The sequence below is a fragment of the Cordyceps fumosorosea genome, assembly GCF_001636725.1.
Source record: "Cordyceps fumosorosea ARSEF 2679 chromosome Unknown scaffold_60, whole genome shotgun sequence".
In the NCBI taxonomy this organism is placed as follows: Eukaryota; Fungi; Ascomycota; class Sordariomycetes; order Hypocreales; family Cordycipitaceae; genus Cordyceps; species Cordyceps fumosorosea.
Window position 1 is genome coordinate 6790 of NW_017387360.1, and position 13005 is coordinate 19794.

At 49.4% G+C, this 13005-nt stretch overlaps 2 protein-coding genes across 2 annotated transcripts; both read left to right on the forward strand.

Moving 5' to 3' along the window:
- Positions 1–6610: 6610 nt before the first annotated feature.
- ISF_09630 (Lysozyme-like domain protein) lies at positions 6611–7720 on the forward strand (the record flags this gene model as incomplete). The annotated part of the gene is made up of 1 exon (XM_018853231.1): positions 6611–7720. The coding sequence occupies one exon, from the start codon at positions 6611–6613 to the stop codon at positions 7718–7720; it is 1110 nt and encodes a 369-aa protein (XP_018699569.1).
- Positions 7721–10315: 2595 nt separating this feature from the next.
- Positions 10316–11439, forward strand: ISF_09631 (Protein kinase-like domain protein; the record flags this gene model as incomplete). Its single annotated transcript, XM_018853232.1, has 2 exons — positions 10316–10456; positions 10525–11439. The coding sequence occupies 2 exons, from the start codon at positions 10316–10318 to the stop codon at positions 11437–11439; spliced, it is 1056 nt and encodes a 351-aa protein (XP_018699570.1).
- Between the last annotated feature and the right edge of the window lie 1566 nt (positions 11440–13005).

The following is a 13005-nucleotide window of genomic DNA, read 5'->3' on the forward strand; positions in this document are numbered from 1 at the left end:
TGTGGGTCGGTGTTTCGCCAACATGAAAAGCAGTGAGCGCTAACCTTTGCAAAAGGGCCGTTTGATGGGCACAAGATACAATACGAGAAGGGTGACTTCGTCAAAGTTGCCCACGACAAAGGTGGCAATGGGGACTGCTAGATTGCGCAAATCCTCGACATCAGGGCGATTAATAAAGACGAGGTTTTTGCGCGCGTCGTTTGGATGTACTTACCGGAGGAGCTACCCAAGGCCACCGTCGGCGGCAATCCACAAGGCTCAGGGAGGCAGCGGTTCCATGGCATCCATGAATTGATTGCCTCTAATCACAGTATGTGTACGTGGCTACTATAAAAGCCATGTTTAACGCATACAGTGGATATCATCGATGTTTTGAGTGTCATCGAGCATGTCAATGTCGAACACTTCAAAGAGAATGAGAGCAAAGAGATTATCAATGCCATGTATTGGAGGCAGGCATACAATTGAATTACAACAGAGCTCAGCGTAGTTTCTCTCCTTCCGCAAGAGACGCGCCTGGGCTAACTTCAACCAGGAAATCAATCTCATCTGCACGTGCCAGAACCCCGCCAATCCTGATGACATGCTAATTGGCTGCGACTTCTGTGACACGTGGATGCATCAAGTGTGCCTACAAAATGATGCTGAAGAGCGCATACCGAGCAATTTCCGAGGGTTGATAGCTCAGCTCTGTTGGAGAGAAAGCCCAATGGTCTGTAGCTTCACCGTTCCTGGAGCCTGCCAACCTTCATGTTCGCTGCTTCTTGAATGTCTGGGCTGCCGCGGGGACATCAAATAAGCATAATTCTACGTATGCGGTATTGCAACAGATGTTGCCTTTGATCGCGGCATAATTTAGCGTTAATTACATTGAGCGTGAGACCGTATCTCAAACAGCAAATATTGAAGAGATATATCTTGCTTGTGGGGAAGGCCTCGAAGTGACGAACGGAGACACGGCAAGTTGTAAACGCCAGCGAGCACGAAACGCTAATGATAGTTTGCCCACAAGAATCTGCTGACAGGCTAAGCCCAAAAAGTGCAATTGAAAGCTTCCCGGTTATGAGTCACAGGGTGGCCATCTAAGGATGACTCTGAACTAGCTGCACTGGGCATAGGAGGTCTGGCAGGCGCGTAGTCATTGTCTGGCGCTGCCAGCCCGCCATCCCCCAAAACCCCACCACGGCCAAGTCGCGATCCCAAGACCTGCTGCCCAAGGGTTCTGGCGCCAACCCCGCGGTCTCCGCCCCCGAGGTCTCCTTTTTCGCTCCTGTATCTGACCGTTAATCTCGATCTATAACACACCTACGACAGTACCTGTTCATTGACGCCACCGGTTTCACAGCATCTAACTTTGACGCGGAGTTCCCTTTTCAGCGCTCATCTCTGCGCATTGTAGTATCTTCACATCTTTCTGGTACTGTACATGGATATTAACTGATCTCCCTCTATTCAGCTGGTCTCCAGGCCGTAGTTCCTTGCGGAAGCCTTGGTTTTGGAAAGATAACCGGTGAGTACTTAGAAATAACACGATTGAATTTCTCTCGCTCCTCTCCTGAAATAGCAAGTCTCCATTTCATCCAGCCAAGCATCTCTAGCTCCATTGTCTTCAAGTCCTCTAAGCTCAGAGGTAAAATCTTTGGAATTAAAAAAAACCACTGTTTAGAGATCAATGAAAAATCATGAATATACTTGTTAGCTAGTACAAGCGTAACAAAGACGTAACAATGTGGTGTATACATGTGAGAACGGGTATCCGGCGTGAGCAGATGACTTTCGACTCGATTGATATATGTGAAAACCGCCAGTAGGTGCTCATGGAGAAGGGCAAGACCCTCATAAAACATGGTCGTGCGTTTTTCGTTGAGTGTGAAGGCCAGATAATGCCAAACATTGCGAGTGAGGATTTCGAGGAGTTTTCGGAGCGAACAGCACGATTCATGGCTGGGGAAGAGCCCGACAATAGCTGACAAGGCAGACTCGACCCAGTCGGGCAGGGCTAATTCCTGGATGTTAATTTGGATCGTTTTACTCATTGTGGTTTCCTTTGTGCAAGTCTGCTGCGCTCTGATCTATATAGTACTGTAGCTCTGCGAATGTGATAGCTGAGCTAGCCAAAATTAGAATGCCCATAACTAACTGGAGTACTTAACTATGTAGGGGCTGGAAAGCATAAGGCTTCTTCTGTTGTACGAAGCTCTGTCACTACGTTCCACTTTTGGAAGTTCATAAATTCATGCATCTCCACAGCTGCTCCAAAGACACTTCTGCATTAGTAGTTCAATCATCGGTTTACGTGACTGTTGAAGGGCATTTGATAGTGCACGATGCTTGACTCGGCGGCTCGGATAGTACAGTACTGAAAACCCTTTTACGCAGCTCGCGATCCAGCAGACCGGATGAGGGTAATCCTTGCGGACTGTTTTCGGGCCAGCTGCCCATTGAGGTGTCTCTGACAACTCGGGGCAAAATGAAACATCGTTCTGAAACGGTAAATCATTTGCTATTAATACCATGCAAACGATCTCACTAGAAAATAGCGGTATGCCTGCCTCTGTGTCGCTGCGAAATGAAGTAATTGTAAGCTGTCGCGCTGGGACATCACGAAGACCGACGCAAATGATTCCCTACTGATTCAGCAGGAATTCCCCTGCACCACCTCGGTCAATTGCTGTCCACAACAGCAGCAAGCCTGAAACAGAGTATGCTGTGGATTAGGAGGGACCTGGAGGTAGAGCAAGCATCGACAAAGTCGTCGGATCTGGCGGCGGCTACAATCACGCTGCCTCATTCAGGCAACAATCACAAAATCCAGGTGAGACGCGGCTCAAGCCGTTGACGTGGTCGTCAGAAATTTCAACAGACACGCTCAGCTATGGAGAGGCGAAGAGGTATACCTTAACGGGCAAGAGGAAGTCGACGAACCTATCGATCTCAGGGAAGGTTACAGTTCTAGCAGCTTGCTACCCAGAGCAACAAAATATGACAGGAGCAAGACTACGAACTGACAGTCGGCCTAGTTCCGACTTCGGAAGAACTAGCACATAACCTCACCAGGTGTAGGACGAGCAACACGGAACATGGCCCAGGACCAACACCGAGGCGAGAGTGCAAGCCGAGCCACAACCGGGCTCAGCCCGTTACAGGAGCATACGAACCTATTCCCAAACCTCACACGTAAACCACGACCATAGGCCTTCGTCGTCTTTTAGCGGTGGTACTATCTTGCCAGAATGTGGACATGGGTAGGTAGGATATGTTTGACTTTTGACGAGCTTCATGCTGCGCAGCCCAGAGCAGCTGTTCTCGAACCTCGTTTCGAAGCGCCTCGTTCAGTGCCTGCAGGCCCTCGCATGGTTCCAACTCCGATAGCTCGCGGCACAAGTACCTTCGCTCATCTGGGCCAATTCGTGTGGCGTAAAACTTCAGGTCGAACAGACAAAAGACGTTCTGCAGTTATCTGGAAGTACGCCTACAGGCTAAACCCTCTGTCTGGATCTATAGGCAAAATGGACCCTGAAAATTCAGTAGATATTTATTTCCATTTCCTGCCTCCAACTTACCCAAATTTATAGGCTTTCCCCGGTGAAGATGGGGATGGTGCGGACGGTCGTCATAGCACCTCGCCGAGAAATAGAATTTATTTTTTATCTCCGCAAACTCGCAGTGTGAAAAATAATTTCCCCTTTTTCTATCAGTATTGCTAAAAGAGGTGCTGTAGAAGAGAACTAACCCTGAGCTTACTTTCAATACAGCCATCATTACTCCGTATAAAATCATTAAGGTCCCGTGGACTGGTGTTCCATCGCAAAAGCAAGAAATTCTGACTTGTATGAACTTTCAAGCGAGCAGAAATCACAAACATCACTAACCTTACTTACGGTCGGCTTTGGAATTATTGTTACGCTAGACGCTAAAGTAGAAGTTGCAGAAGTAGAGCTTGAAGAAGAGGCTGGAGTAGAAGCTGGAGTAGAAGCTGGAGTAGAGCTTGGGTGGTCTGATGATACGTTGGACGTTAGAGTCTTTGGTGAGTATAGTGCTAAACTTGAACTTCGGTTCGAGTTTAAAGCGGGTTCTACTCCTGTTGCTGTGCTGGTCGTGAGACTTAGAGGTGAGGCTGCCGTGGATATCCCGGTCTGTGGCGGAATTGCATTGGAAGAAGTGCCCGATAATGTCTTTTCCCCAAAGCCCTCTGATCGTTCATTCTGCGGATACATAAGAAACACTGTGGTCGTTAAACCGCTGGTGGAGGTTCAGAGGTTGACCACGAAATTGAGGCGGAGGAGGCAACCATCGGGAGTGTCACGTATGGCACAGAGTATGTGCTTTCCGAGATCAGGCTAACGTTAGAGACCCAGGTACAGTATCCCACGATGAGTTGAATAACGTTTGCACGTTTGGACCATATACAACTTCACGGACCATTGACCCCAAGCGGTTGCCAATACCCAACTGTTGTCGGTGACTTTGTCACCATCGTGCAGGCCACTGAAGAAGCGACAAGGCCGATGGCAATGCAGAACAGGTTACTGGTAGCTCGCATTTTCTTATGCTTATAATATGTTTACGAAGACTTCTTGCGGCGTCAGTCCTGCTTAAAAACCTGAACACAAATTTCTGAATGAAAACTCCACAATAGACACAAAGCCTGTTGCGGATAGCCAAACGTAGCATCCCCTTACGGGATTACTTAACTGACTGTACAAATGACCTTTCCATTCTTGAAAACCTATGACAGTAGTGTACTGTACTGTACAGTAAGGCTATTTTGGACGTGACTGATGTTGAAAGGCAGACACCGAGTGACCCAGTTGAAACAGGCAACTTCCAGTGGTTATTCTTAGTGTCTGTTACAGTGGTAGGGGTGAGGTACTTCCAAAGCACCCAGAAGGTCAGCAGCCAGAAATAGCGGACGTTCCGTCCCCACCTTACTACTTCAACTGACTAACCAAGTATCTTTCTTTGGAATATCAACAGAACAGAATACGACGATGTTCTCTCCGCATTGTCACAGAAGATATCCCCAACCGGGACTGTTATCATTGATATCCATTATGAGATGTATCTGTCGGACCCATTCGGAGTGGCAGTACCACCTCCTGCGACACGCTCCTTTGGTCAGGTTAAAGAAGAGATGTTCTTGGCATGTCGAATCAATGTTTACTCATTTGCAAAGAGCCCAAATTTTGAATAGATATAGATCATGTCATCTTACGGGCCTGTTCAATCAATATGTATGCTTTGAATGACATTATACAACACTACTGGAGCGACTAGTTTTCTTCGTCCATCTAATCTTACACGGCGAGGGGCTAGGAAGGGGCAACGAAGAGCACCGTGTACGACCCAAACTAAGGGAAAAGAAATATTGACTGGGGCCCGATCAAAAAACATGCATGTTTAGATGGTCTGCACACATACTAAAAGATTCTTGAAGGAAAGATGTTGGAACGTCTGTGCGATTGCTATGACTTCGCGCGATTATTTCCACCAAATATGGATAACTACCTAGGGCTGAGATGCATGAATATGCTGGCAGGCAAGGGCGTACTGACAAAACGGAAAGTCTAAGACGGCTTCAAAAAAAAAAAAAAAAAAAAAAAAATTTATACTTTCCGAAGTCCCCAAACATTCGCTTAATGACGAGGTCTCCGTGAATGAATAAAAGCTGGACAAGCCCTATACATAGAAACCGCTAGGCGCCTGTGAGGAGCCACAAATCCAGGGGTAATTCCCACCAAATGTGGGTACACCGGGGCTGGGATGCATAACGAGCTCAGCGTTAGCGTTGTGGTTACCGTAAAAACCGTTATGGGTGTCGCGGGTTTAACATAATAAATTTAGCTGGGTGTATTTTGGTTGCTGCCTAGAGAGCCAAAAATCGTGGTTCTGAGATTTAACCCGCCAGGTAACTAAAATTAACTAAGCACAAGCGACACCCATAACGGTTTTTACGGTCCAGCCCTGTTCAGCTTCAGCATCCATAAATCGCTGCTTAAAAAGAATTTCCGTATTAGGCAGGTGGAGCAGCTGCTGTTAGCCCATATCAGTGGAATCAGGGCTAATCAAAATTTAGTATAATCAATTTACGGACGCTGAACCTAGACTTTCCTGTACCGTAAAAACAGTTACGGGTGTCGCGGGTTTCTAACATGGTAATTTTAGTCGAGGGTATTTTTGGCTGCTGCCTAGATAGCCAGAAAGAGCGGTTCTGATTTCCCCCGGGAGGCAACTAAAATTAACTAAAAGCACTAGCGACACCCATAATGGTTTTTACGGTAAGTCCTATTAAGAGCAGACAAGAAGGTACTGAGCAGATACAATCTAATTTTGGCTTCGCCCCATTAGATTTGTTATGTAGGTGTTCACTTGCGACACCGATTTCGATTTTTACGGTAGGCGCCGATAACTCACCTTTTTGACCTGATATAGCGCATCGACGTATGCAGTGGTAAAAGTCATGAACAGTTGCGGTCAGGCGGACTGGCATGACCCCTTCTAACGAAAGATCTATTCTATTTCCGCTTCAAGCTCCTCTTTTAAAAGGAGGCCATGCAAGCCGATGTCGACTTGACTTCACCAGGCAAGCCTTCCACCATAGAATTGTACAATGAAGACGGGCCTTGCTGTTGTTTTTCTAGGCCAGCTCAGTACCATCTGTTCATCTTCCACACGCGTACAACTCCCTGGCTGTAAACCGGGCAAACTGGTTTGCCATGGTGAGAGCCAGTATGGCCTCTGCGATATTGACAACACTGTGAGCTTCATGAATACTGCGCGGGGCACCAGCTGTGTCTGTTCTGGTACTGAATGCAGTATTATCTTCACCACCAACTCTGATACCGAGGCATCGGCTCTTCCATCATCTCAGCAAAATCCTGGGCCGAATGCGCCTTCGCGGAATAGCCAAGAGACGTCGTCGCTGTCCGCGTCGCAACCCTCCGACGTGCCCACTACCACGTTTGATTCTGCGAGTTCAGTCGGCATTTCCGGGAACGGCCCCGTCGATGCAGGCGTTACGAATTCGCAGCCGCCCTCCAGCACGGACATGGCTGCTCCCAGTTCTACCTCTTCCCAGCCTGAACAGGGCTCCGGAGACGCTGAGAGCGGGGATTATATTAAGACATTTTTTGGCAACGGCGAGCCGTCCTCTGGCTGGCCAGAGCTTGCGCAGTGGGTAAGCTTCGATACTATGTGGGCGACCAATCTGAAAAAAGTCATTTTTCAATCATGCCCTGCTGGACAGACGAACTCCGCCTCGGAGAGCGCGGACGTCAAATCTGCTATCAAGAATGTCGCCGAGTCGTCTGGCGTGGACGAGCGCTTTATTCTTGCCGTTGCCTTGCAGGAGTCAGGATGCTGCGTGCGCGCTCCTACCACCATCGGTAGCGTTAGTAACCCTGGAATCATGCAGTCGCATGACGGCACCCACTCTTGCTACAAGAAAGAGCGCTGTCCCAGAGATATTATTCAAGGCATGATTGCAGACGGCGTCACCGGTACCCCTTCCGGTGACGGCCTAGCGCAAATATTGGGCAAAGTTGGTGGCAGTGGCGTTTCGCGTTACTACAAGGCCGCACGCATGTACAATTCGGGCTCCATCGACGCAAGCGGCCTGCTCGAGGAGGGCGGCTCCACGCACTGCTACGCCAGCGACATTGCCAACCGCCTCATAGGCTGGTCCCAAGGCTCCACGGGCTGCAAGATCATAGTGGCATGAATACAGCACATGAAGTTTATCATTCTCTTGACAGTTTATGAAATTTGATGCGAGCCCGCGGATGCTCAGCCACGTGTTTACAATGACAGACTCCGCGATAGTGACGGTGCTGTCACTTAGCCCCATTCGCTCATCTGACACCCCAGCGCCTGGTCTACGCGACCTTGAATATACCTGTTTTTGTGACCAAAAATTGCCTTGTGCTTTCGAAAATGAACTCAAACGTCGAATTGTACAGTAGTACTTTCCAATAGTAGATCACATTTCAGACTGGATTTTAGGCCTATCGTGGCCGCTGCTTGCATGAAATCCAGAATTTCTCATTTCGGCTGCACGTGCCGTCCAGTGTCACAAACAGATTTGCTGAGGGCAACTAGCATTTTGAGATTGCTACTGTATTGTTTTCGAGAAGGATTCCCGCGACCGCTATGGTCTTTTGTTACTATCGCGTAGTAAGTGCCGCGGGATTTGGTAGTGCGCCATAGCAAAAGGCAATTATGCCCACTGTCCTCCGCTTTCTACCACCCAAAACCGAGGACAGCCTCCATACTTATGGTGGTGGTGGGGACGTCTGCTGCGCTGAGGTCAAGCGAAAGGAGACCTCTAGAGCTGCCCGGGCAGTCCCGTACTGTGAAAATGAGCTTCATTGGCAACCCTTTTTCTGAATCAGGACTTAAGCTCATCTGGCCAGAACATTGGCGAATGTTGTCCCTGTTGACCGATACTTCAATGCTGCCCAAAACTTCTCCTTTGCTCTATCAATACTTATTCACCATGTGAGGGGCACACCCTCGTGTTGTACCGTAAAAATCGAAATGGGTGTCGCGGGTGATTTTAGTAGTAAGGTGGGGGAGTGAACTGCTGTTTTTGACTGCCAATACTACTAAGTACAGTCCACAAAAACTTAGTTGTGAGACGCGTCGCGCGCCGCCTTCCGCCATCACATCACTCTTCCAAACACACACTCTCTTGTAATTATTCTTCAAAATGCAATCCACGCCGGAAAAGCGAAATTTTGGTACCATTCTATCGGCAAATTGACGAAGAGGTCGGAACCTTCCTCTGATGCACGCGCCGCGATGATTGCGGTCAACGCGCCCGGGCGAAGCCAGGGCTCGATTGCACAGGATTTCGGCACCTCGCAACAGACGATCAGCAAGATTATCAAGCTGCATTCAAGGCAACTTTGGCGGATCTCTGACCTGAAGTAGGTCATCTTTTCGGATGAGTGCACTGTTCAGAATTATGCTACGAACCTTCGACAATGGGTATGGTGTCATTCATGGGAGCGATATCTTCCTGAAAATATTAATAAACATGCTCATGTTAAAGCTGGTATTTGTATAATGGTCTGGGGAGCAATTTACCAGACCGGCAAAAGCGCGCTGATTGTGATGACGCCTGAGAGCCCTACGGCACGTTTCACATCGCCAAAGTTAGTGACATCATTTTGGAAGAGAACATACGCCTCAACAGGCTGCTGAGAGCAAAGGGTCTTGCCTGGTCTGAAGTTTCCTGACACCATTTGCTCATAAGACAGACAGGCCTTTGGAGGCGGATCCGCTGCACCCAGCCTGGGGTCGGCCCCTCAGGATGTGCTGCATGACTGCCGATGAGACGGCGACCTGGACCAAATCGATGATAGACCAGCCATGTAGAATAATATGACCGTCAATTGATTGGTATTGAGCGTTGTGGCGATTTTTCTGTGCTTCGCAGACTTTTTGTTGCTCGATCACCAATACAACACGGGCGCCCATGTTCGCCGTTACAGTTGCCGTTGCACTAAAGGGTCATGATTCGCAGCGGGTAGATGGCGCCGTCGTGGCGACAGAACGAGCGGAACTCGAACTCCATGCCAACCACCATCACGCTACCGCCACTATCCTGCCTCATACTACTGTATCATTAAACATCGCGAGGGTTTGATCAGCCTCGGGCCTGTCTACAATGATGGTACGTCCACTGTCTACGTAAGGTCAAGAGGAAGCCCTACTATGTGCGTTGGTAAGGCTAAGGACGGGCATGTAGGAACTGCTTGGCTATTGATTAGACTTGCGATTGATGCACGGCTTGCAAATGAACAGACGCTTTTCTTACATGGCCTCAATTCCCTCCCATGGCCAGGCCCTCTAGCCCTATCCAGTATGTCGATTAGCAGCACGATGCTACCCTGGTTGTTGGTATAAGGCTCCATTGAGAAAGCACAACATATACTTGTGCTTGCCAACGTCACGAGGCAACTGGCCGTGTAAGATGAAGTCTCTTTGCAGAATGCACCAGCGGAAAAGTTTCTCAATCAAAAGTCGGCAAACAAGGGACGCTGCGCTGGAATTGGGGACTTTAATAGTCATTTCGCGTCGTCCTGGTTGGTGTGGTCAGCAGAACCGTTTCCCGGTCTAGGGTAGTTTACCTGGTATTAATAGTGAGTGAGTCGCGTCGCGGCTCGCCCCTTATTAACCACATCCGTAATTCCAGTATCGGAACAACGACGCGCCGATCACGAATCGTGACAACCTGCTTATTGAACTCGAGGGTTCCCCCCCTTGCCCCTTCCCAACGTAAAGGCACGCTTCGCTTCATTTCAAATGCGACATGTTCATCTTTACGCAAATATTTGAGAATATATTTGCTGTGCTGGGACATTGGGCAAACGTCGCATCGTTGCTAGTCTTGCGCCTGCTTCGTCCCAAAGCCTCCAGCACCGATGATATTGAGCAACAAGGCGACATCAAGGTTGGCATACCGCAGAACAGCTATTCGTAGCGGCTAATAGCATCCTACTAACGTACCTTCTGTACCAGCGGCATCCAACCCGCCCGCCTCCCTCTCTCGAGTACATTCCCGTTTACGGTGAATGGGAACGAGAACGCTACCCTAACTTGCCCGATGCCAGATTCCAGATACCCGCCACAAAGGAGCATGCTGGGCAGGTCCACTACCTCCGCAAGGGAGACTTGATCGGCTTTGGAACCACTGCGATGGTAGAACGACTGCCCTCGGGCGATGCGATTGTGAAGACGCCTCTGCAAAACCCCCTCAACCCGGCCGAAGAACGCATGAACCGCGAGGCCGTGGCTCGCGAAGCCGAGGTCTATCAACGCCTGAGCAGTGGCGACGGGAATGACATGCCGACAATCCCCAAATTCCTGGGCTGGGATGCCCAGTCCTGCACTCTGACCATTGAACATCAGTCCAACGGCGATCTGGCTACATACTTCAGGGACAATGACGCCGCGAGCGGTGTGGACCTCGAAACTCGTGGAAAGTGGGCGATCCAGGCAGCTCGAGCGCTGGCGAGCCTTCACGACAAACAAGTTATCCACGCCGACGTCGCCCCCCGCAACTTTCTTTTGAATGACGGCTTGGATCTTCGTATCTGCGATTTTGCTGGGAGCATCTTTCCTGGGGGTCCTGTAGAAACAGGCGCTCCAGGATCGAGGTATCAGGCGGGACCTTGGAGGAGGGGCTATGTACCTACCAAGGCTGACGACCTTTTCGCTCTTGGATCGGTACTGTATTCGATTATGACTGGCAATGAGCCCTACAGTGATCTAGTAGATATTGAGGTTGAACGTCGCTTCCAAGCAGCTGAGTTTCCCGAGACGGGCTCCCTCCAATACGGTAGTATTATAGATGACTGTTGGCACGGTAGGCTTACTACTGCTCAAGCTGTGGTGCAAGCTTTGAATAGGTATAGTGCGGAGAGTAGTTCATAGTATTCCTCGGCTAGCTCATGCGACTCACCAGCAATTTCTCGTTGCGTGTCATTAGATCAAATTTCCACCCGGGGAATAAAGTTTGAGGTTCAACATTATCCAAAGGGTGGGCGCCTTTACGCTACCTGTTGCCTCCATAGATGCAGTAGCCCTGAAGGGATCTGTCATAGGCACTGTCGAGGTGTAGCTACGTACTCTCGATGCTGGCTATGCTACCGGCAGCGTCAGTAGTCTGCAGGCGAAACCTGAGCATGGAGGCGCGGCGGGTGGAAGAACCTCTGGTGCTCTAAGGTGAAAGAAATGGCGCAGTGCAGGTCGAGTGATGTTGATTCAGTCAACATACAAGTCCTGCTTTGCGACGCTACCAAAAAAACGACCAAGAAGAATAGGACGAGCGATCAAACGGAGAGCAAAAATCGAGAAGCTTCGCAGAGACGCAGTTTAGAAATCGTGTTGATTACACCACTAGGTACGGGACGTGCTTAGTGAAAAGCAGCCATGTAATACTGTAGGCAATAGTAAGTTTTCTTTTCTCCAAATCCTCTATGCTGTATTCATAAAATGACGACTACTTTCCATTCCCTGTGGGTAGCGGCAAGACTTCTATTCCCCCGATCCTGAATGCTGCGCCCACTCTCTGCTCTTGGGTTGCATTTGAGGCCACGCTGGATAACTAGGGACTAACTACCTTCGTGAATATGTACATAGGCACATACATACATACATAGGTTAGTATACATTGAAAGATCGCCCAACAAACCCCACCCCAACATTCAGTCCAAACACTCTCACTGAGCGGAGTATCCTTCATCTCCATGGTTCGCGCACGCAGCCCTTGATGTGGTCGAACCCATATGCTTCTCGATTACGTCGGAGCCTGAGCACCTGACGCCTGTTTGGCGGAAGCGAGGGCAAGATGCTTCGTTCCAGACGATGGAATCGGGAAGGGGGCAGGAGCACGACTTGTACTTGCGGGGTGCGATCAATTTTTCGCACATGATGTACAGTGCTTGATATGTTTGTTGGGAGACGTGCTGACTTCGAGGATTGAAAAGTAAAGGCAAGGAGGAATAGAGCAGTTGCGCCGCAGTTCGGAGCTAAGGTTGTCTGCCAATACGACACCGGTTTAATAGGCAAGCTAGGTACATGAGCGCAATACCGCTGTATCACTTCACGGAGCAATACGGTGGATAGGAGACACTCAGGTGATGCTGAGATGTGCGGTATATATACCCGCCTCAGGAGCGGGGAAGAGGTTGACAGCCTGCACCGTGCAGCCTGATCAGGTGACAACTCAAGGAGGTCGGCGGCTAGGCCTGTGTTCCCCCGCAGATCAGGAGCAAATACAGCTCGCGACAAGCTCGTTCATTTCCAAGTACTACTCAATTACCTAGAACCGATCATCCCATGGGTATTACGGCCGCATCGTGCTGATGATGATGACCTCGCCGGCACGAGGGACACATTTCTGACGGCAGTGGCAGGCTATTGGTGTCTGTAGCTGACGACTGAACGGTTCAAGGCCATACTGAGTTGGAATAAAGGCCAGAGAAGAATGAAAAATGA